The 24,283-nt window shown below is 38.9% G+C and overlaps 1 protein-coding gene across 1 annotated transcript in view; it reads right to left on the minus strand.

Annotated features, from left to right (window-relative positions):
- The window catches only part of LOC118568917 (aldehyde dehydrogenase, cytosolic 1), a 32,347-nt gene extending 16,388 nt beyond the window's left edge, over positions 1 to 15,959 (minus strand). Inside the window, exons 1-8 of the mRNA XM_036166483.1 lie at positions 15,731 to 15,959; positions 11,403 to 11,507; positions 8,468 to 8,608; positions 7,007 to 7,136; positions 4,633 to 4,694; positions 2,976 to 3,104; positions 1,757 to 1,870; positions 47 to 149 (exon numbers count right to left, since the gene is read on the minus strand). Coding sequence (XP_036022376.1) covers positions 47 to 149; positions 1,757 to 1,870; positions 2,976 to 3,104; positions 4,633 to 4,694; positions 7,007 to 7,136; positions 8,468 to 8,608; positions 11,403 to 11,507; positions 15,731 to 15,796 — 850 coding nt within the window. The 5' untranslated portion in view covers positions 15,797 to 15,959. The remainder of the gene's footprint in view (positions 1 to 46; positions 150 to 1,756; positions 1,871 to 2,975; positions 3,105 to 4,632; positions 4,695 to 7,006; positions 7,137 to 8,467; positions 8,609 to 11,402; positions 11,508 to 15,730) is intronic.
- Positions 15,960 to 24,283: the final 8,324 nt, after the last annotated feature.

The raw sequence follows: 24,283 nt of genomic DNA on the forward strand, positions 1-24,283 counted from the left end.
CATCAGGAGGAAGAAGGTGAGATGCTAACAGGGGACTTGTACTCACAGTCAGCATCTGCAAACACAATGCAAGGGCTCTTTCCCCCAAGCTCCAGGGTGACCCTCTTCAGATTGCTTTTCCCTGCAGCTTCTTTGATTAATTTGCCAACCTGAAATCAAACATCACAGAGGAAGAGGCTTAGTTTGTTCCCATGTAGATAGGTTCATTTAATACTTTCCATTTATAGGACATTTGTATCACCATTTAATTTTATTTAGAAGAAACATAAAATGGTGTTGTTCAAGATCTGGCACCTTCAAGTATAAAAGCCTCCACCATGAAGTCTTCAAATGTGAGGCAAGTCAGAAAATGCTTGTGGACAGACGTAAGAGATTACTTTAATGTGTGGACAGGTAAGAGGTTATTTTCATTTTCATCAGAACTTCCTCTTTGTATTTGATCAAAAATACCCACCAAGCACCTCAGGTATTGACTTTCCACCCCTTTGGTGACATCCAGACAACTCTGTCCAGCCAAACTAGTATTCTCTACATCATCTAAATCTCACCTCTCTTCCTCTCTTTCTATAGCCTCCCAGGCCAGACTGCCTCCAGGTTGGTCCTTTATTTGGGATCAGCTCTTAGCAAACATCCTCCTTGAACCTAGTTCTGATGAGATGGACGTAATTCTGATTCTTTTTCCCTGATCTTCAAAAGCTCATAAAGATGTTTCTGAGTCAGCTTCAAATGGTGTCATGTATATCTGAGTAAATCTTATAAATACACAGTGACTGCCTATTTCCCTGCCAATTTATCACAGTGGTCTCACTCTTAATCACCTCTCTCTATTTCTTTCTTTCTCTCTCTCTCCCTCTACCTACCTTACCACTCTCCCCCTTTTCAAACATGTATCACTTTGCACAGAAAAAAAGAAACTGGCTCTGAGCTCTTTGCTCCTAGCACACTTAGCTGGAATCCCACCAATCTCATTTCTTCTCTAAGGCTAGCTGCTTCTTTGAAGAAAAATACATTGCTTTGGTTTCACTTTATTTTCTCTGTGGATCCTTTCCTGTCTAGAGTATTATCTATGATCATTGTTGGTTTTGACTTTTGAATCCTGTTTAAATTATTATTGAGTCTCTCTCTCTCTCTCTCTCTCTCTCTCTCTCTCTCTCTCTCTCGCATTCTTTTCCTACTCCACATGGTGGAATATAATGAAAGGTTTCTACTTCATCAGAAAAATAAGGTAATTGTCTAGGGCTATGTGATGACTGAACTACTATTGTGCATTTAGACAGTAGAGAATTAAGTTGCCTAGACTTTCAATCTTTTAAATATTTTATGAATAAATTTAACTCTGAAAATAGATCAATAGAAATAAATAAATAGTAAGTAGGTATGCTTAGGGAAACCCTGGCTAAAAATGAACTTATACCCACTTATTCTTTCACAGTGTCTTCCTCATTTTTCACTCTGGCCTGATTTGTATTTCCTACCACACACTTTACTGATCATCTGACAGCCTCAAAGACTTTATTGCTCCTAAGAAATGCTAATGATTACACTACAAATTGTTTACTATACTCCTTCCAAATTGGTAAAAGGTATTTTCTTCTTTCCAAAATTAATCCACTTGTGCTTGATAAACATATTTGGAGTCTAGAGTAAGTAACAAACCACTAAAGCAACTTTTTTAAAGAAAGTGTTGGCTGACAAGACTGTTTCAGAGAGCATGTTTCTGCTTGTTAGAGATGAGACATTCAGAAAATGGGACTACCTCTATTGATCCCGTGAAGGATACTTTGTCAATGTCCATGTGTGAGGAGATGGCTGCCCCTGCGGTTGGCCCATAACCAGGCACAACATTCACCACACCAGGAGGAAATCCTGCCTACAAGGTAAGAATCAAGCAGTTAATAGATCAAGATCAATAATTCAATTCATAAAAGACCTGAGTGGGAGACAGCTGCTGTTTCATTGTGCTCACCTTGGAAGTTCTTCTATCAGGAAGACTCATCTAAGTGTATTTGTCCTTTATTCATTGCTGTTTTTAATTTCTTTTCCTCATGAAAATATCTCTAAAGGTGGTAACCCCTTAGAACACTATGTTCTAAGTACAAATCTCTCTCTACTGGGGGTCTTAGTTGCTTCTCATTTGCTATGATCAAACATTGGCCAAAACAAACTTGGGAGGGAAGGAGTTTATTTGGTTTATAGGTTACGTCTATTTTTGAGGGAAGCCAAGGCAGGAACCTGGAGCTAGGTACTAAAGCACAGACCATGGAGAAATGCTACTTACTCCCTTAATTTCTCTAGCTAGCTCATCTGCCTTATAGCCAGGCCCACCTGCCTAGGGATAGCACCGCCCACAGTGGGATGAGTCTTACTACATCAATCAGGGATCAAGAAAACACCCCACAGGTATGGGCACAGGCCAATCTGATGATGAAGAAAATTTCTCAGATGAGGCACACTCTTCCTAGGTATGTCAAGTTGATAACAAAACTGTGACAACTGATCATCACTCCATTGATTAGCTGTGTCAAATTTTATAAAAGGAACTCAAATTGATAGGCTATAAGAGTGTATGTTAAATTACCTATAACAAACGGTAGAATTTATTGTCACCACCAGCAAAACTAAAAACATTGGCATAGCAGGCATATTGGCATATAGAAGCCTCCAACTTTTATAGATAATAAAACTAAAATAACTGCTGTGAAATAGTTCACAGAAGCACCAGGCCAGTTATAAGCTGGATGGTAAAGATATAGCTTAATAAGTAATGAGTTACAAGGTGACTCGTTATAAGCCTCTGTCATTATTTAGGTGGAGACACAATTGCGCTGGCTGACAGAGGTCCCAACCTCTAGTTCTGTAGCTTTCATCTGCATGACTGGGCAGGAGCCATGTGTGAACAGAGAAGCTCACAGTAGTATGAATGAGGCCTGTAAGGTCAAACTGGAGACCCCTCACGTTTGACTCTGGAGACTCACCTCTTTTATTAAAGATGCCATGTGAAGAGCAGTGAGAGGAGTCTGCTCTGCAGGCTTGACAATCACGGTGTTCCCACAGCAAAGGGCAGGGCCTATCTTCCAAGTGAACGTAACCAATGGACCATTCCACTAGAGAGCAAAATTGAACAATGGACTCTTGGCATCACACAAAACCATATTTGTTAATGATGCCTGCTACCCTGATACAAGTTGACTAACATTTTAGAAGTTGTGTGTAATTATCTAGGTTATTTTACTTAAGTTCACAAAAGAAACTAGTAAATGATAAAAAGCTCAAAACAAACTATATAGGAGAAGGGAACAGGAAAAAGTTACCAAATTCAATCAAGTCCTGATATTTTGAATTCTTATTTTACAAGAAAAATGCTACTGTATGGTTTCACATATAGATAAGCACATTGTAATTTATTTGCATTTTAAAAATGTAAAATCCTCTTCCTCTTTCTCCCTGGAAGGCACTTATTGTATTTTATCCAATATTATAATTTGGAAAAAATTATATCCAAGAGATTGTGTGTCCATGTGTGCTAGAGAGTAATCTCAGGGATTTAAACATATTGAATGTATTCTCCACACCAGTGAGCTAGGCTCAGCCAAGGACAAACAACACTGTTAGAGGCAAATAAATGTCACATTCACAGGGTGAGTGCTTGAGTTCTGATCCCAGCAAACCAGCTATAAGAAGTCAAATGCATGACCATTTCTTTACTTATATATTCACCACCCATGAGTGGTGAAAACAGTCCTCTCTACTTTAGATGAATGTCCCCAGGATTAATTAAGAAATTGATGGCTATGAAGTTAATGTTGATACTTATCCAACAGTGCTAGCTGTTAGAGTGATATAGTTGTGTTTGAGTGTTTTTTAAACCTTGAGGTACTGAAGAGTTCCATTACATACATTGGTATGTTCAGTCTTTCTAAATGAGAGTCATTGTCATTCAGAAAACTTCAGGACACTTCACTGTGGTTTCATTTAGCCTTTTAAATTATATCAGCTGTATGTGGCCAGTGTCCTATGTTAAGCTTGGAGGAAATCTGGTTACATTTAGAACATGATTTTTGGGCAGAAGAATTTTGAGTATTCAAACTTGCTATTTAAAGGCACAATACAGGCCACACATTCTTCCCGCTGTCATGGAAGTTATTACTTCCATTTAAATCAAAAGATGTTTTCCGGGATTTGAACAATCTTGCTGCGGCTACTGTCCATGGTGGGAAGTCTCAAGAAGGAGACAGAAGTATTGGGAGCAGTGTGCCCTGCTGTGTCCCACTGAAAGATTCCCAACACAGATGAGTCATGACAAACTTTTGTCATATACTTATAAATCACAGCTCATAAAAAAACAAGAACACAGCACAATGTCCAAAACAGCCTATGCAGTAAACACTTAAGGCTTATTAGGCAACATTAAAACACTCTCAAAGGGTACAGCAGTGTATTGAGGGGGTTCTGGACCAGCTAGCTCCTATCCAAGATGTTCAGTTACAGGAATATGTGCCTCAGGCTGTCATGCTTACTGAATTTACTTCACACATAACCACCGTATATGCTTCACTCATGTGGTAATGGGCTTCAGATCAAATGGAATTACAGCTTTCTTTCCCCCATTGGAATTCATGAGGGAGAACTTACAGGGATGATTTGGCCACACACCCCAATAGGTTCACGTCTTGTATAAGTGAAAATATCTCCATCTGAAAAACAGAGCAGACACACCATTAAATTAAAATGTGGTGAGCATGCATGGCAGGGAGATGTAAGATTGGTATGAGAGGAGCCACATAGGGAATAGCAAAAGGGAAACAAAAAATCCTATCTATAAAATTAATAACATAAATGATGGAGCCTCAAACAGCAATTTGAATCCAAAGACCAAGATACATGAAAATAAGTGATGAGATGGGGAAAGATTTGACAAGAAGTTAATCCTATTCCTCATATTCCAAGATGCCTGCCTTCTACATCACCGTCATTCACAGAGTGGTGCAAAAAGGAGCTTGGAGGTGAGAATTTCTCTAGGTAAGGGCGGAGCCATGTGCAAATGTGCCCAGCATCTCAAATCTCCCAGGAGCAACCACTTTTAAGACGGCAAATGATTTTAAATAGTAAAACATCTCCAACAAATATATTCTAGCTTTGAGGCTTCCTTTTTTCCTACCAAACATAAATGCAACCTCTTATTCCATGAACAAAATATCTGAAGTGAAATATGATTCTTTTCAGTCTTAATGTGACTAATTCTCGTACTTCATTATCAACACAAACCTAAATGTATCTTAGAAAAGGAAATCTTAATAGAGAAAATGCTGCTATCAGATTGCTCTGTAGACAAGTCTATGTAGCATTTTCTCAATTAATGATTGACATGGGATTGCCCAGCCCACTGTGAACAGTGTCATCCCTGGGCAGATGATCCTAGATTGTATAAGAAATCAGGCTGAACAAGCCATAAAAAGTAAGCCTACAGTAAACCATATTTCTTCATGGCCTCTGCTTCAGCTACTGTCTCCAGGTTTCTTCCCTAAATTTTTATCCTTACTTCCTTCAGAGATGGAGTAGTGTAGAAATACAAGTGCAAAAGACCCTTTCCTTTACAAGCTGCTTTTGATCATGGTATTTTATCACAGCAAATACTCACTTTGATAGGTCCCATTTGGAGTTTTGTTGATGTGTGTTTTGTTCTGGCTGCCACAGGAACCTACTGCTACCACACAACCACTTTTCCTGTCAAGATCTAGAGATACTTTGAATGGATTCCTCTGTTTCCTAAAAGTAGAGTAAGAGGCACGGAATAGGCCCCTTCATAGTACCTTTGTTGTCTCATTCTCCTTTTCTAACTTCCTGGCTAGTACCTCTTATACTGTATCTTCCAGTTAGATTGGAAGTGTACATCATAGACAGAATTAAAGTGAATTATTTGAGTTCCTAAAGTCATTACAGTTAGAGATGTGAAACTGCCTCCAACCCTTCCCAAACTGATTCTTTTCTCACATGAAATATTCATCATGTGTCTGTTATACTACTTGCATACCTCACTGTAGCACAAATCTTAAATGGTCTTATTAATAATAACAAACCCAAGATCCAGGTATTGGGGTGAATGCTGAAAGATCAGAGAAGCAAAATAAGCCACAGCTAATCTTACCTTACCAACTTCTCAGCCAATCCTTTTTCCTCAAACTGGAAGTCTCTGAGTCCTCATCCAAATGGATCTCAGCTAAACTGCTGCTAAAAGCTTAAAAAGCCTAAAAAGTCTCTAGTTCTTGGTCCTCATGCCTCATATACCTTTCTGCTTCCTGCCATCACTTCCTGAGATTAAAGGCATGTGTCTTTCGCAAGCAAAACATGAGATCTCAAGTGCTGGGATTAAAGGTGTGTTCAACTACTGTCTGGACTCTATGTCTAATCTAGTAGTTGTTCTGTTCTCTGACCCTAGATAAGTTTTATCAGGGTACACAGATAAAATGCCACCACATTTCCTCACTAAGTAACACACAACATTTCCATACAAAGATTATTAACTCGGCTGGTAATCATAGCTTCACATTGCTTTCGCACTTTTGGAAAGCATTAGTGTGAATTGGGTTGGTGAAGTACACTGAGCTAAGCATAATGGGCTTGAATGGGCAGAGATTGGCACAACTTCCTCATTCTGGACATGCAAAGCCTTAGGTAATAAGATCACAGAAGAGATAGGAATGGGAATGAAGCCCAAATAAATAATTTCTGTGGCCAGCTTTGAAAAGTATCAACCCTGAGATCTCACTCAAATTAGTAGTTAAGTCTATGAGAATATTCTTGCTTTAATTCTATCTAAACTGTCTACAATGTAGATAGAATCTTAACAGAACTTCCAGCATCAGATTCTATTGGATCAATGTGAAGAGGAAAATAATTATTTACCTAATTGATGGGCACATCTATCAGGGAGAATTTGACAGTATGCAGCTCTACACTAATGGACTCACCTTTACAATTACATTGGCAATTTCCCAAATGTACTTACCACTTGGTATTGTTTGGCCATGGATCTTGTCAGCCCAGCCTGCACAGTACTTTAGTGTTTTTATGCTGATATCTAAATCCATCATGTATGCATGGGGAAAGACTTTCCCAGCATTCACTGACTCCATTGTCTGAAAAATAAATAGTAATATCAAAGTCTAAACTTTCAGCAATAAAAATTAGATCAAGAATATACAGTCAATGCTTTTAGTGCCAGAGAGTTTGGGAAATAAAAGGATTCTTAAATCTAATGTTCCCTTTAAGAAAGAATCAAATGACTTGTCCATGGTCACATAACAAGATCCTGGTGGGAAAGGAAAGGTAGTGAGATTCTGATTGCCTAACCTTGCTAATCTTTCTGTCAGACCCTAAGTACCTCTGGCTAAGCAGTGTCTAAGAGCTGGTTTCATAAGCACACAGCTGTAAAAATGATTCTTAGTCTCCACGTCGTATCAGAGTTCCAACAAGTTTGCACTTGTCATGTGACTGTAGCAACAATTTAGTGTTTGCAACTATTCACATTGTCACAATAATCATCATGTTCTTTTCTAATGAGAGACCAAAAGGGAGTGGATCCATAAGGGGGTAGGGGGCAAGGAACTGGGAGGAGTAGAGGGAAGGGAAATATAATTAGGATACATTATATGAGAAAAGAATCTATTTTCCATAAAAGGAAAAAATAAAAGATTATGAGGCTCCACATTTTCTTATCTTAGCAGTCAGTATCTTCTCCTCCCCTTTTCACGAAGACTTTAAAGGATGCGTTGAAATCATACAATCTACTGGGTGACCACCTGGCAAGATGCATAGGTTTGATATTGCCCACTATCTTAAATTAACTCAAATATGGCTTTATACCTATTCTTCTCTCCCTATGGCTCTCATGTTGACTGAGGAAATTAGCACTTTCCATTAAGACAAATGAAAAAGCTAAGCTTTGGGAAATGCTGATGACTTTCAATAGAACATTTCAGTCAGTATACATTCATTTCAGAGCTATGAATTCCATTTTGGCATGTTTTGAACAATGCAGAATCCTTAAGGAATGAATGATTCTCAATAATTGCTGAATTGCAGATTTTTTAATAAAGTAAAAGTTTGAATCTTATTTTAACCTAAGATTCTAAAGCTAATAACATTTATTCTCAGTTGTAACTTGTATACCACTTGGTTTTCAGTTGGGTTTCCTAAAATTCAAAACTGAAAAGACAAGGTTATGTACCCTCCATCCATGTTTTATACTGACTTATTTAACTATTGAAATTATAAAATATAGGCCCTGAGGGCATAAAGAGCTTTAATGAGAGTAGCAAAACTGGATTCTGGACTCTGAGAAGGTCTAGAGAAAAGGCAGGTGGTAGTTTGACGACCTCGCTCTAAATCAAACTGTCCAGCCAGTTGGAGTGATGAGTGCTCTCAGGAGCTTCCCCACTGTCTCTAATTGGTTTGGGTTAATACTCACAGCCAGCAGCAGGCGATCTCTTTCCACTAAGTCAGCCAGCTTGTTCAGCAAGCGGCCCCTCTCTGAAGCGTCCATGGTGCGCCATGGGGAGCCAATCTGAAAAGCCTCTCTTGCAGCCTTCACGGCCTTGTCGACATCTGCCTGGAAATCACACAATATTCAGTTCAGGATGTTCAAAACACTAGATGAGCAAAAACAACATCGCACCCTTATAAACTAGAACTCAGTCCTCACAAACAGAATCTAGGTCTCCATTAGCCCAAAGTCCAGAACATTCCACACACTCGGCACCACAGTATGCTGTAATTGTTTCTCTTGAGTAATATTTCAAATAAGCTCCATGTCCTTATCAAATAGTGAAACTCCTAGATCAGAAGTGCTGTTTTAATAGTTGTTCCTTTATCCCATTGTAGTAGAACACAGTGTTTATTTTATTTGAAATAAGTTTCTAGTTAATTTACACACTTTATCTCATTTGATTCAGAAAATGCTATAAGAAAAACCTATTCCTCACTTTACAGACAAAGAAATTAAAGCAGAAAGAGAAAGGCCATCTCAGGACAAATGGAGTAGCTGTAAGCCATGTGTCATGCTCATCAGTCTACATCTGCCACTTAGACCCTCATGTCCACAATCTTTCAGAGCCATTCATAACAGTGCTACCACCTGGATGACAACTGGGTAAATTTATCTGCTAGTGTTCAGTGTTTCACATTCAGACTGAAGCCCCGTGTGTATGATAAGCCCCTAACATACAAAGTAATCCACTCTAGTTCCTAAATAAGCAGAGAAGACAGTTTCTTTTATTAATAATATATTGCTTATAACCTCATTAATTGAAACAAAATAGAATAGTAAAGTCACACCCACATTGTTTAGCTTTCTTGTTTTTGCTTGTGTACTTTTATCACCACTGCATTTTTCCTTTAATTTACTCCTTTAAATTTCCTAAGCCACTTCCCTTCCAAATTTTGCCGGGGTCACTCCATTCCTCTGGAGATCGCTACTCACACTTCTTCTAGTCTCTTCTGAAAGCATCACTGCTCCTTCCATTGCTACTCCATGTGCTTTTTTAACTTCATCAAAGCAACTACAAATAGTGTGTATGTGAGGACTTTTCCACAACTATACAGCTACAGGACTCACTAATTCATGGAACCCCATAAATCAGGACGATCAAAAGGACATGGGCTTCAGCTTATAATGAACCTTGAGAATGAGAATACTGTGTTTTTTAAACCACACATTTTAAATGAGTGAGACACACAGCTCTGTGTGGATCCCTCTGCTCAGTGTTCTGTCATTGGCCTTTGCTTAATCAGAGCTTCCTGATCTTTCCAAGGAATGAAGAGAGATGACTTTGAGACATCATGTAACCACTCATGCAAAAAAAAAAAAAAAAAAAAAATCAAACAACAAAAACCTGCCTACAGAAAACTGTTATGAGTAAATTGTTCTTATGGTATAGATATTTGGGTTATGGCTCTCCTTTTCTCAAACTAGATATTTAATCTTACAGGACAAGCAATAGACTAACGATGGTAAATTTTTAATTTGAAAAAAAAAATTGATTCTGGGTTCTCCTTTTTAGTTTTGAAGCACCCAAATATCCATCCACTGTATGGCATTCTATCAGTTGGCTAACAATAGGACAGTGGGGTAGAGTCCTCACAAGTTGTTTGAACATCAAAAATTCTAAAGAGACAATTTGTTTAATAACTCCAAAGAAGGATACAGATACAGGACTGTGGTTGGGAAACAAGCTCTTGCTTATCACAGATAATGTCACTAACAATTTCCTCACAGCAGCGGTTCTCAGCCTTCCTAATGCTGTGACCCTTTAAAACAGTCCCTCATCTGTGGTGACCCCAACCATAGAAGTGTTTCTGTTGCTACTTCACGACTGTCATTTTGCTACTGTTACGAATCATGATGTAAATCTCTGTGTTTTCTGATGGTACTAGCTGACCTCTGAGGAGGAGTTGTTTGACCACCCCCCCCCCAACAAAGGTATCACTATCCATAGGTTGAGAGCTACTGCCTTAGAGGACTCATTTGTCCTGCCAACCAGATTAGCACAACGACTTGGCTAGCAGCTTGCCTGGGTATGAATTCTTCTCCCTGATCTTTCTACAGGAGGGGCAGTTGTCACTAAGAACAGAGCAGATCAGAGCTCCCTGGCAAGGCTGCTGGCATGGTCAACAGCTTTCCCAATTGTGCCTGGGAAAGAAGATAAATCTCACTGATTCCCCCAGCAAAGCCCTTAGCCAGCCTGAGCTGACAAGGTTTCTACTGAACTCAGACAGAGAGTATTGTTTTCCTAATGAGACCAACCCTAGTGTCAGAGCAAGAAATCCCCTAGGAGCTAAATGGCCAAGGCTTCAGTGTTAAAGTAGTAACAACATGAATTTTGTTAACTGCCAGCTATAGATTCATAGTCTCCTTTTGAATGTCGTTCTTGTCATCAAGGAGAAGGCATGACTAGCTGACATGCACTCTAAATATGTGACTATATTAAAACTCCATGCCCCATATTAATGTTAATGCTAACCCTTAAGAAATGAGATAAGTTATTTAATAGTTCATACTTCATTATGCTACAGTAGCCTCAGACCATTGAAGTTTTGGACCCCACCTCCAAATTCTAAATTCCCAGGTAACATTAGAAATGCTAAGATTGGATCTATAGCCCATGGTTTTTTACTGTTTCTTATTCTCTTGATTTTATGTTCTTTTTTAGGTTCTTGTGTATCATGGTTATTTATTCTACCAGATGTACATTTTCTTATGCCAAGGACAACAGAACATTTACCCATCTGCCTGAGCTATCATGTGTTCGTGTCTTTCATTGAACTTTCAGTGGGCTTTGAGCTCACAACAGTGAGAAGCAAAGACTCCTGGCATGAATTGAACCTGTGGGTGTTGGAAAACTTACCTTGTCCCCTTCTTCCACGTGGCAGATGACCTCCTCAGTTGCTGGGTTAAGGACAGGAAATTTCTTGCCACTCACTGAGTCATGCCATTCATTATTTATGAAGATCTGTGGAGATACAGCAATGGCAGATAAAATGCATTTAAATGTGCAGTAAATTAGAGGGCTTGATAAACTAGAGTTGAGATATTAAATGTTGCCTAAATGTGAAATGTCTTTCCCTGTCTAAAAAGTGTTCACATGTGTGTCATTTAACTCCTAAAGAAATATAGGGGTTAGACAATTGGGAATTCAGGTGTGTGTCATTAGGACATAGTAATTAGAAGAGGCACCGTTAGATCACTGGAAAATGTCTGAATTTCAATATTTGCACCCTGAATTCAAGTTTCATTAAGAAACTATTTTTATGTGCATTTGACTCCATTCTTTCCTCTGTATAAAGGAAATCTTAGCCTTGTAACATGGCCATTATGAGAAAACTAACAGAAGCATTGCAGTTAATTTCCTGTGTGCACAAAAATATTGTTAGCTAATGAAATATTTTTGAGAATGGAAAGTATTGTCACTTGATAACTTAAATTCTTTAAAGATATGTGCATTTTTATTTGTACATATGTGTTTGCCTACGTGAGTTTCTGTGTAGTACATGCATGCAGTGCCTGAGGACAGAGGGACTTGGCTGCCTTGGAACTAGAGTTACAGACAGTCTTCCTCGTCAATAAGTGTTTAAGGTGTATGAAATGAGAAAGGAGAAGTAAGACCCCAAATCCCTGGAAAGAAAATCCTTCACCCCTGAGATCCTTGGAAAACCCTCAGAACTTCTCTCCGGTGAAGCCCTTGTCAGACAGGACATGTGTGTGCAGGCAGAAACTTAGGAGAAAATGAGAGGAGAATGACATGGTGAGAAGCAGATCTCAGGAATGTCAGGTAAAAATATTTTAGAAGTTGAAAACTGTTCAGAAAAAATACACCTTGCAAGATAGCTAATGTTGATCATTCCCCATGAACCAGAACTTGTTTCAAGTGCCACTTAACAATAAAATGCTCTGTCTGCTTTCACCTCCTCAGGAAATGGGACTCCTCATAATCCCACTGTAATTGTAAGAGAGAAGAGGCAGGTAGAGGTGATAAGAGTTTGAGCAGTGGCCCTGTAACTTTCAAAAAAGCTCTTCATGCAAAAGCTCAGTAGCAGGTAAGAAGGGCACTGGCGGCATTTACTCACAGCTCCTAAGGAGTTGTGGAGACAGGGATGGGATGGGTGCACTTGGATTTATAAAGTTACAGAGGCTTTCAATACAAAAGACTTTGTATTTCCTTTTTTAAAATAATCAATTCTTAAATGCTAAACTCCATTTCATCTATCCCCGTCAAAGAGAACTGAACTAGAGAATGAGGGGGAAAAAACACTTTGAAAGTTAAGATTATGCAACTCTCTAACTATACTTGTTTTTCTTTCTCTTTTTGTTATTAATCTGCTTGTTTGTTCCTTTTCTTGTGTTGAAAACACTGTTAGAGAAGAAAAGATCTCCTGGTCAAGAGAACAGAATCTCTGACCTGGGTGTGAGACTTTACATTACAGTTGGACTGGTTCAATCACTTTGGACAAGGGACCGCTCCTAGGAAGCAGGACTCGCTTTAAGTCAAACTAAAGAGATAAGTCTAATAATTAGTCCTTTAGTGAGATGCTGTACCTGTCCTTCACAGAAGCCCCACTCCTGCTGCAGAAGTTTGGACCGCAGCACTGCAGGTGATAAGTCTGATCGCTTTTCTGAATTATTCGGAAAAGAATAACTTTCCCTTTTCCTCTTTCTATCACACTTCTGAGAATGGTTTTCTTAACAGTTTGGTCTTTTCTGCCAAAACTTTGGACTTCCTTAGCCCTTCCTAAAAATTTCCCTGCCCTCCATGTGGCTCCTATTCAGCCATGATTTCCACTTCAAGACCAGTTTGAATGATAGGAATATTGCTCTCCTTTTCTAGTCTCCTCCTGTGGGCAGCTGCTGAGGTTTTACATCTGACTTGCCCTGGGGTTTTCCTTCTAAGTTCCAAAAATAGTCCTCCAGATTTCATTTGGTTCTATTCATAAATTATTCCACTAATGTGACTGAGAACCCCAAGAGATAACCTGGAATTTCTCTGATATCAATAGCATATGCCTCTTACAATAATAAAGAAGAAAATTAAAACAATGAGAAAAATAATATAGAAATTGAGACACTGCTCAGGCAAAGCCATTTGACAACCCCTGCCTTTCATGCTTTGCAACCAGGAGCTGAGTAACAGCCATTGTTTCAACCCCTCTTAAGAGTGAAAATCAAATATAATTCTCTAGGTGACACAGTAAAAGGAACGTGCACAGGCATAGAGAAAGCTCCCCATTGAGATTTAATTACATACAAAACTGGTGTTCTCCCATGTGTGAAATGCTATAACCAGCACATCAAAGATATAATGCTACTAAGTAGACCAGAATTATATAGAAGATACATGGAAAAATCAAAATTCACTGAGTGGCATTGTTTATTATTAACTAGAGAAGTATTTGAACACCAAACAAATGCATTCTTGGCTGTTAAATATTTAAGCCCATCATTCTTCCTCAAATATCCTTATGTAATGTGTTTGCAGTGAAGAAGTTTCAATCTGGAAACAACTATGTTAAGGAACTACTGGTCCTGTGCTTATACTTGGGACTTTAAGGAATACCTCAATTTTCTAGTACTTTCACCTCATTTTTAATTAATAAGTGCTAAATGAAATAACTCAGAGGAAAGACAGTTCACTTTAAAACTTCCTACACACACACACACACACACACACACACACACACACACACACACACAAAGTCTTAGCAAAATTCATAAATGACAAATTAAGGAAAGGAAGAGGGGAATCTTGACACCCAAATTACCTTTCCAATTGGAATCATGCAAATCAAACTCTTTTTCATGATTCAAATCTAACTATATAAGCAGTGTCAACAATTCCCATCTTCTTGAAATACCTGGTTTGTAGATTGTGACAGTAATTTCTTGCAAATGAGAAAGTGTGTGGAAGACGTCTATGGTGTGCACACACCTTTGACAGTTGTGAGCTATTGGAGAGTGTGGACACATCATAGTTTGCATATTCTGACTTGTCAAATCTAAATTGAAAGCATTTTCTCTCCAGCAGAACCTGGTGAAATCATGCCTGAGGGCACTTCTAGCTGCTTGTGGGCCACAGCCAAGGCTCACTCCCTCTGAAGAACTTGTCCTAAGCAAAGAGCCCTAAACCAGGCAGCTCCCCTACTTCAGGTGCTTGGGAAAATGCAAAAGCTTTCAGTAGTTCCAAACTACATCCATTTGCTCAAAAGGAAAAAGGAATTCACGAGAGAGGGCATCAGGTTCTTCTCATTAACTTTAACATTCTTGGATTTCAGTGTTCAGTTTGGAAGTCGTCAGCATGATTCTCCCCAGAGTTCATCTCTCTCTTTGTTTGCTTCATTATACTGAAACACAGCTAATTTTAAGTGACTTTTCTAATAACTTGGGTGTGGGGGGAGGGGAAGTATATGGGTGTGTGTGCGTGCGTGCATCCATGAGTATGTGTGTGATATTTATTTCTTAATTTTGGAATCTTAAGATCTGCGAAAGAAGTAGGTATGAAACTTCTTAGTAGGCACAATTACAAGAGTCCCCCAGGACAAGCCCAGCCCAATCATTTGCTCTCCCTGGCTGCAGATTCCGAAGCCTGGGTCAGCCTCCTCCTCTTGTGCCTCTAAATATTTAGCAGCTAACAATGGCATGTTTTCTCCAACAACAGCCAGCTTGCCTCAAGAAATTAACAAGTACTGTGCCTGTCTCAAAATAAGAAGAACAATTTAAGTCCATAAGGGGGTTTGGGCATCACCTCCATTCAATGTTTAGGTTTAGGTCCTCCAACCCTAACAATGTCAACAAACATACGGTTATATTATCCTACTTCAGTGTGCTATTTTGAGAGAGGGAGACATCTTTCCACATGTCTGGCTCCTTCCAGTAAGTTCCTCTGTTTGTCTGCCTTACCATAAGAGCTCACTGCACAGGGTTAATAGAACTGCTGCTCACTCTGGTTCACTGCACTCTGGCACAAGAACCATTTGCACAGAAGAAAATCTCTTTCCCTTGGACATATGTCAAGATAACAACTTATGAGAGGTTGTCTGATATGGTTTAGAATTCATCACTGAATCAGGCCACTAACGTTGCAAGCATTATATTTTTATGTTAGCAAACAGCTTTAACAGAAACTGCAATTGACCTATGCTTTAACCAAGACCCCAGGGAAAGCTCCACTTGCAAGTGTCTTACCTTGGTATATTGAATCTTCAAGTTGGCCAGCGGGGCAGGAACTTGAGGCTGTGCAGGGGAAGACATTGCTGGTTTGGCTCCTGGAACACAGGTGACAGGCTCAGCAATTTGGTTCTGATAGAGCACTTGCTCCTTTTTATCTGCATGCAGGAAGGGTCATTTGCATATTGGGATATGATTGGATGGACAGTCTCAGGGCAGGGCAGAAAGGACACTACTCTCTTCTAACACCTAGGGTTGGGAGCCTTTGCCTTTACATGTAAATCCTTAAGGAACCTGCACCTCAGCCCTGAACTTCCATCTGGAGATTGCTCACTATTTAGAGATGAATTAGTTTAGGAAGCCAATCCTGTACCAAGGGTGTGTGTGCAGCTGCTGCTGACACTGGAAGCCAGTTATTGTTTTCTGGGTTTTTCATGACTTTTAATGTTCTCATGTAAATTTCCGTTCTCTGATAGACTGGGAATCAGGGAATCTGTGAAGTGAAAAAGAAAAGGCTCTTGTTCTCAATAGAAGCTAGAAGGAGAAGACCATGAATCCTCAGGTTAAAGCTGAGTACACATCTTTGTCCCAGGTCAGAATGGTGCTGGGGAGAAAGGCCCTCTCACTAGACTGTTTTTGGCCACCTTTAAAAAGTCAGCCAATCAGGTCTATTTCTAGTCTGAGTAGCAGTCCTAGTATCAAATCAGATCCTCAAATTATCTTTGTCTTTTCAGTGGGAACAAAAAAATTGTGCAGGCCTTTTCAGAGTTCATGGTCACACACAGACCCTCAAAGAGCATTATACTCTTTGAAAGTAAAGTCTTTGAAAGCAAAAATAATGGAAGATTTGGGAGGGTCTGGACATGTGAATAATTAGTTTTCAACTTGTGGGTCTCGACATCCAGCATATCAGATATTTATTTTACAATTCGTAACAATAGCAGAATCACAATTATGCAGTAGCAACAAAATAATTTTATGATTGTGGGTCACTGCAACATGAGGAACTGTATTAAAGTTTCACATCATTAGGAAGGTTGAGAACCACTGAGTCCCACTACAGTTAAGGCAGTGTACAAAGAAAGGCTGTAAATTGCACTCCCTAAGAGTTTAAATTCTGAACATTTTGAGCCAGGAACTTTGTAAAGGACAATTTTTAACGGTAGCATTTTCATTTTGAATACAATGCTTCTCTATGTTGCTGCTTCAGCACAAGTTAGAGAAGGAACAAGGTAAAACTCTTTGGATGCTCTGATTATTAAGAACAAACAGTGACAACTTCTTTGTAGTACAGTTGCCATCTCCCCTGCATGGGGACTTAGCTAGGGGCAGGGACAGGAGTTTGGGAACCTGGTTCTCTTTCCAGCCTGACCCAAGCTTCTCATTTTGTAAACACATAGAGGAATACAGCTTATGATCATAGGCCTCATAGAAATCTCACTTCAGGCAAGGCATCTGTAGTCTGTTATTCTTCTTTGCCAGCTCTGCCTTGATAGCCATAAGATGATCCCCACATAGGCTCAAGATCAGCTTGGGGTCTCCTTGGAAGTAGTTACATACACAGAAAATATGTTTACCCTTTCATTTATCCTGGCAGGGATTGGCAAACTTTTTGTCATGAATCAGATAGGAAATACTTTCATCTTCCTGGGACATACCAATTCTGTTGTAACTTCGTCTATGCTGATTAAAAGAAGCAATAGACAATTGATGAATGAAAGAGTTTTTAAACTAATTGTATTTAGAAAAAATAGGAGGCAAGTCAGGTCTGGAACACAGAACATTCTTCTATATTCTAAGGCAGTACCTTTTGAATGTCCTTGAATACTCTGTGCCTCTCACATGGATCCCTTGAACTAAGATAGAAACTTCTGTTCTTCCAATCCTCCCCCATTCCTGCCTCCTTTTCATTTTGGAAACTTGTTTTCTCTTTTACAAAGGCCTTTTGAGTTAATCACACAATTGCTCAATAGCTGTTACATAACATGGAAAGGAGTGCTCTTGCCAATGCCCAAACAGCTGCATTTTGCAAAGTCACAGTTGTTTGTGGAATCAAAACTTGTTTATTTGATGTCTAGGAAGTAAAAAATACAGGTTGCAAAACATTCTTGGCATTCCATCTTACTCTCTGAGTGGGTACCTCATTTATTGTCTTTCACTAGATAATTATGTAAGAATGACTCCTTAAACCAACAATCACTGCATATAGTAAAGGAAACTTGGGAGGTAGTTACCATGACTGCCCATTCGTTTTCAACAAGTACATAGAGGTATGGATTCATAAACTTTTGCTCTGTTTGCCAACATGGTTTTCTCTGCTCAGTACCTGCTGAGCGATAGCAAGTCTTTCTGAGGGTTCAGTTGTCAAGCCCAGAACTTACTTCGTACAAAAGTTTATTTCTAGGGATGGTTATAAAAGCCAAAGACTTTTTCTTTTGTTCTTCCCCTTAAAGAGGAAAAGGAGGCTTTAATAAAATGATGGGAGCCTGGCAGGCCCGCCTCAAGACCAGACGAGTTTTCATTTGATGGCAGAGTTGGTACTTATTTAACAATGGGGTCCTGGGCAAAGAATATTTAATCACTTCCTTCTCAGTGATAAGCTAAATTTCATACTCATACACACATACATACAAAGAAATACAAGACTATATTTAGGAGATAACTCTTGTCAAAGCTCTAGTTATACCAAGAAATGTGCAGACCATGACTTCAGCCATCACTGAAGCCAGCTTGACAGGCAACACATCAGCTCACAGCTCCATTCAAGAAGCAATTCGGATGAGATTAAAGCTCTTCCTTATATGGATATTTGAATCTTCTACTAATATGAATAATAGAAATTAAATGAGATTAGATAACAAAACATAACTAAATCATGAAATGAACTTTTCTGCAATGGGCCAAATGTTTGCTTCCTCTCAAAGTGCGTGTGCTGAAATAATAACCCTCAGTGTGGTGGTGTGAGAAGTGAGGTCTATGGGATAAAAATGTGTCAGAAAGAAGAAACGCTTGGGAGTAACATTATATGAAAAACCCAGAAAAGCCTTTTTTATTTCTTTTTTTTTTCCCTCACTCTTCGCCTCATTGCTTCAATTTTTTCTTCTCTTTCTTTTCTGGTACCATGGATTAAACCCAGAGCCTCAGATATGCTATGCAAGCATTCTAACATCTAGCTATGTCACCAGCTTCTCCTGCTGATGTCTTCAATGTGAAGATCCAAGGAGAAGTCAGGAGTCTGCTATGAAGAAGTGGGTTCCCACACAGCCTGATCAAGCTAGAACGCTGATATTTGACTTTTAGCCTCCAGACCTCTTTTTTAAAAGATATCCAGTAAATACCTCTTTTTAAGAAGATTCTCAGGTATTGTTATATTCTTTCTCAAGTCTTTGATGGGGTTGAAGACTAGTAGCTACAGTTACAATCTTCTCATATCTTAGGTAGAACATACTAAATACTAGATTCAGATTCTCCAGAATAGAATAGCTTTTGGAATAATCTCTCTAACATACCATTTACCTATGTTCTGGACATCTCTGGATTTTAGTGTGTGTCTCTTGTTTAATGTTGTTCTTGTTGGTTGTAGTTCTATTTCGCTTAGGTCATTACCCATTATTTCTCCTGGACAATACTTAATAATCATTCCTATTATATACAGTTTTTTTGTTAGGTTAGAACTTTCTTATTTAGACAAAAGGGGGAGATGTAGTGGGTGGTTGTTTGAACCATTCCCTGAAGCACCACCCCTAGTGAGATAGCAAGTAATTGTTCCACTTGCCTATGACATTGAAGTACATGCCCCCGGGGCATGGCTGCTGGGGAACCCTTAAGACCTGGGATGCCTGTATGTGTGCTCTCTTTGCTAGCTTGTGGCTTTGGAAGCTGAGATCTTGAACCAGGCAGATCAGCATGGAACATAGCTCAACTTTCCTGAACCCCATGATAAATCTCCTATGGTTGTGAGTTAGTCCCCAAATAAATTCCTTTGCTCATTAAAGAGACTCTGTGGATTAATAACATTATAACATGACAGTGTAAATGAACATTTCCTGTTCCAACCACCCAGTTCCAAATAAATACAGAGGATGAAATGAATTACAAATGCTCAGTCAGTACTACAATCTTATTACTAACTAGCTCTTACACTTAAATTAACCAATAATTCTTGTTTTGCTTAGCCATGTGACTTGATACTGAAAGGGAAAAATCAGTAGCCGTCTTAAGAGATGCTTCCCCCCCCCCACTCCTCCAAAGGTATTTCCTGACCAGCAGTTTTAGAAGTAATCAGAAGGTGAATTTAAGGCTGGGGCAATAAATCTATGTACCCTGGACTTGTCAAAACAAGATATGGGGAATAATGGGCTCAACTGATCAGAAGTTGAACTCAGAGGAAAGCAGGATTGCAGCAATAAATATGAATGTGTCAACCAAAGCAGGACATAGGGAATAAAAATTTATGTCTCTATAGATACCCTAAATCTTGTTAGCAATTAGTAACTTTATGCTTACCTTACTGCTAACCCCCTCATCCAATCTCAAGCTGCATGTAAACTTTTTCTATATAAATCCCTTAAAGTGAGTCCTCGGGGTGTTCTCCTCTACCTGATGTGTCGGATGCTGGACTGTGGACCAAGCTTGCTTGTTTTTTAATAAAAACCTCTGTGTGCTTGCATCAGATAATGGCTCTGTGGTGGCCTTTCTTGGGGGTCTTGCAACCTGGGCACAACAATACCACTTCTCAGTACAGCATTCTGATTTTGCTTTCTCTGTGCCTACCTGGTTAATGTGATTATATCACTATCAATCCACAGAATCAACTTAATGATCAAAGGAATTTATTTGGGGATAAACTCACAACCACGGGAGATTTATTGTAGGATCCAGGAAAGCTGAGCTATGTTCCATGCTGATCTGCCTAGTCCAAGATCTCAGCATTGAAACCACAAGCTAGCCAAGAGAGAACTGCATATGTGCATGCCAATTCTTTCTTTTTTTTTTTTCATTTTCTTTATTAAGAAATTTTCTACTAACTCTACATACCACCCATAGATCCCACCTCCTCCCTCCTCCCACCCCCCAGCCCTCTTTCCCAAGCCACCCCACCTCCTCACACACCCCCAAATCAGGGTCTCCCATGGGGAGTCAGCAGAGCTCAGCACATTGAGCCTAGGCAGGTCCAAGCCCCTTCCCACTGCACCAAGACTGTGTCACACCACAGACACTGAATTCCCAAAAGCCTGCCCATGCTCCAGGGATGGATCCCAATCCCCTGCCTGGGTGCCCCTGGTGGCCATGCCATAGGGACAGGAACCTCAAGGTCACAGGCAGGTGTAACAGCTACAGCTACCTTACTAGGGATAGTGAGTGCTTCAGGGCATGGCTCAAACAGCCACCCACGGCAGCTGGCGACTCCTGACTCCACCCTCTTCCTTCCCATCATCCTTAGTTTGGCCACCCTGCCTTTATATCCTGTCTGGCTACTGGCCAATCAGCGTTTTGTTAAACCAATGCAAGTGACAAATCTTTACAGTGTACAAGATGATTATTCCACAGCATGGCAGTCTTGAAATTTTTAGGTAACAACTTTCAGAATATATTAAATCTTCCAACCACCCAAATTTCAGAACTTCATCAGATAGCTTTGAGACCTAAGGAGCACTTTCCCTCTTTGCTTCAACTGCCTATATGATATTCCCATCAACTTATTTGAAAATGCCTTGATTTGTGACTTTCTTTGTTCTATGATATTGTCTAGCAGTTTCCTCTGTGAATTAGACATCCTATCCTTCAAGTGTTCTCCTTAAGACAGAAGATAAACCTGACAAAATGGCTTTAGAAAGTTAGTGAAACCGACCAGATTCTCCAGGCCCCTTCCTCCCAAAAGCACACAATAAAGACGGTTGAAAGTCACTTGTAGCTAAAGTTTTCTCTGGTCCTGCCAAGTCCTATATACCCCTCAATCACTTATAAAATAATCACTCAGAAGATTATATTAATTATAACTGCTTGACCATTAGCTCAGGCCTACCACTGATTAGCTCTTACATTTAAACTCAGCCCATTTTTGTTCTGTGGCTTTACCTGTGTGCCATTACATGCTGCTCCCCGGACAGCAGGCTGGTGTCCCTTGACTCAGTTTTCCTCTTTCCAGAATGTTTCTTGTCTGCTTAGCCTGCCTATACTTCTTGCCTGGCTACTGGGAAATCAGCATTTTTTTTTTGTCAACCAGTCAAGCAACAAATTCACAGCATACAGACTGATATCACCCATCATTTCCCCCTTTTCTCTCTATTTAAAATGAAGGTTTTAACTGGAACATAGTAAAATTACATATAACAAAACCGGTATCAAGCAATAATTATAGTTATAATACCTAATCTATCTGTATTTGGCAAAATTAAAAATTAAAGAAAATATTTTATCATCTATTCTATATTTGTGAGTCTAAAGTTTTATATCTACCTTTTTATATTTTTGGTTGTGAGCCTAACCTTTAATGGCTGAGCCATCTCTCCAACCCTATCTACCTTTTTTATCATAAGGTAGGAAAACCATAATTATAACTATCTAGTCTTGAACTGCATCAAAGACTCCAAAAGGATATAATATTACCTAAGTAAACAGGAAGTGCATTGTAAACAACTTAGTCACTCTGACAAGCCAACCTGCAAAGAAGACTTTCAGATGAGATAAGCTGCAAAGAAGACTCTGAGACAAGACCAGCTGCCTAGAAGGAACATAAACTAGCAGAGCTGCCTGGATGAGATTTAGACCAACTGAATCATTTGTAAAGGGCATTTTCAACCTATTGAGCTGCCTACAGGCTATGCAGTGTGCTCCAGGTTCCAGGTTGGTGAGCTGTCACACATGCTAGGGTACATTTCAGTGATACATCTGTCTTTAGGTCATTTGTGCTCCTGTGAGAAACCCCTCACTCATATTCCTATAAGTGATCCAATAAAACTCATTGGTTCCCCAAGATGGACTTTACGGGTAGCTGTATTTTGGTCTGTCATGGGCTCCCTACAACATATACCTATAAAAAAAAATTCATGAAAACATTTTCTTTTCATATTGGGGCTTGTTATTTGGGGCAAATTGAATCCATGTTCCTAGGCTATGGTCATTCATGTTTCACTTAAGAATAACCTATCTCTTATTTTCTTTGAAGCGAGAGATATTATGAGTGGATAGTTTTGATGACAATGTAATACACCTTGACCATGAGGGTTGTCTTGGCACAGTCACCAGAATAAACCATTTGTGCACAGACAAGCACATTATCTTCTCTTGTGGTATTGTGTTGGTAAGTCATATCTGGGGCCTAGTCTTTCCTTTGTTTTGGTAGAGAGACTATTAGTTTATCCTGAGCTACTTGGATATTATTTCATTTTTCACATGGAGTGTTCATTATTTTTAAATAAACAATCTAATAATCAAAGTAATTATCAAATTAAAGTTTTCTCTCAAAGGATCAAATTAGTATAATGGGTTAAGGACAGGATTTTGAAAAATAAAATACAGTAGAATATAATATGTACCTATTCATTGCATGTGCTGCACATCAATATCATTTCATGAATTTTTTTTCAAATGGACTTCTAAAAATGATTTGTCATATGTCATTATAAGTATATATTATGTTAAGTGTGACATGAAAATATACACCTTATACATTATCTCAATAATTATTTGTTGGAAATAAAGTTACTGGAAGTCATAATCTCTGGAAATTAAATGTCAGGTTGATTAATACCAGAGTAGGATTTAAAAGAGAAATCATATAACCCATTTATCACACTTCTAAATAGGAATGTCAGAGATTCAAGATCAATATGGTATTCTGGAAATTTTACAAGTTTTTCAGCTGTAGAGACAAGTTCATAAAGATCTGTTATGTCTACAAATCTCACAGTGAAACATTTGATGTAAAGAGTTCTCATCAATGTTGTGTTGTTAGAGGATCAGTCCCAGATTCAGAATCCTAAGCTTCTTTTGAGTCTTTTCTCTATCCAGATCATACTGATGTTGCAGGCCATCAACATTCACAGATTTATTTTCTAGGTTCCTCTGTAATCTCATGTCTGAACCTATTGTGAACCAACCCTGGCTGTTTTTTTTTTTTCCAAAGACCTTTGATAGGAATAAATAATTATCCTTAATTACATACTGCCTATTGGTAGAAAATGACTATGTAGATAACTTGGTTAATATTTCCCAGGAATTACACACTGTTCAAACAATAATGCCAGAAAGATTACATCAAAATTAATTATTTTAAGACTTACCCTTACAATAAAGGTTAGCAAAGTTTATGTACTGACCAGAGAGCACAAAAGTACATCTGATAAATGTTCCCATGCATTGCTGAAAGTTTATCTGCTTATTGACACTGCTAAACACAGAGAGGTGTGAAAGCCAAATTCCGTTTATAGAGGTCAATGGCTGCAATAAGTAACTATGTGATTTCCCAAAGTGTCTGAGATCATGTAACTCTTGTAAATATTATTTCTTTTTTAGAAAGTTTATTATAATAGAAAGTTGCTACTGATGTTCCTATGATTTTTTGTCCTG

This window comes from Onychomys torridus, chromosome 1 (assembly GCF_903995425.1).
Source record: "Onychomys torridus chromosome 1, mOncTor1.1, whole genome shotgun sequence".
NCBI lineage: Eukaryota > Metazoa > Chordata > Mammalia > Rodentia > Cricetidae > Onychomys > Onychomys torridus.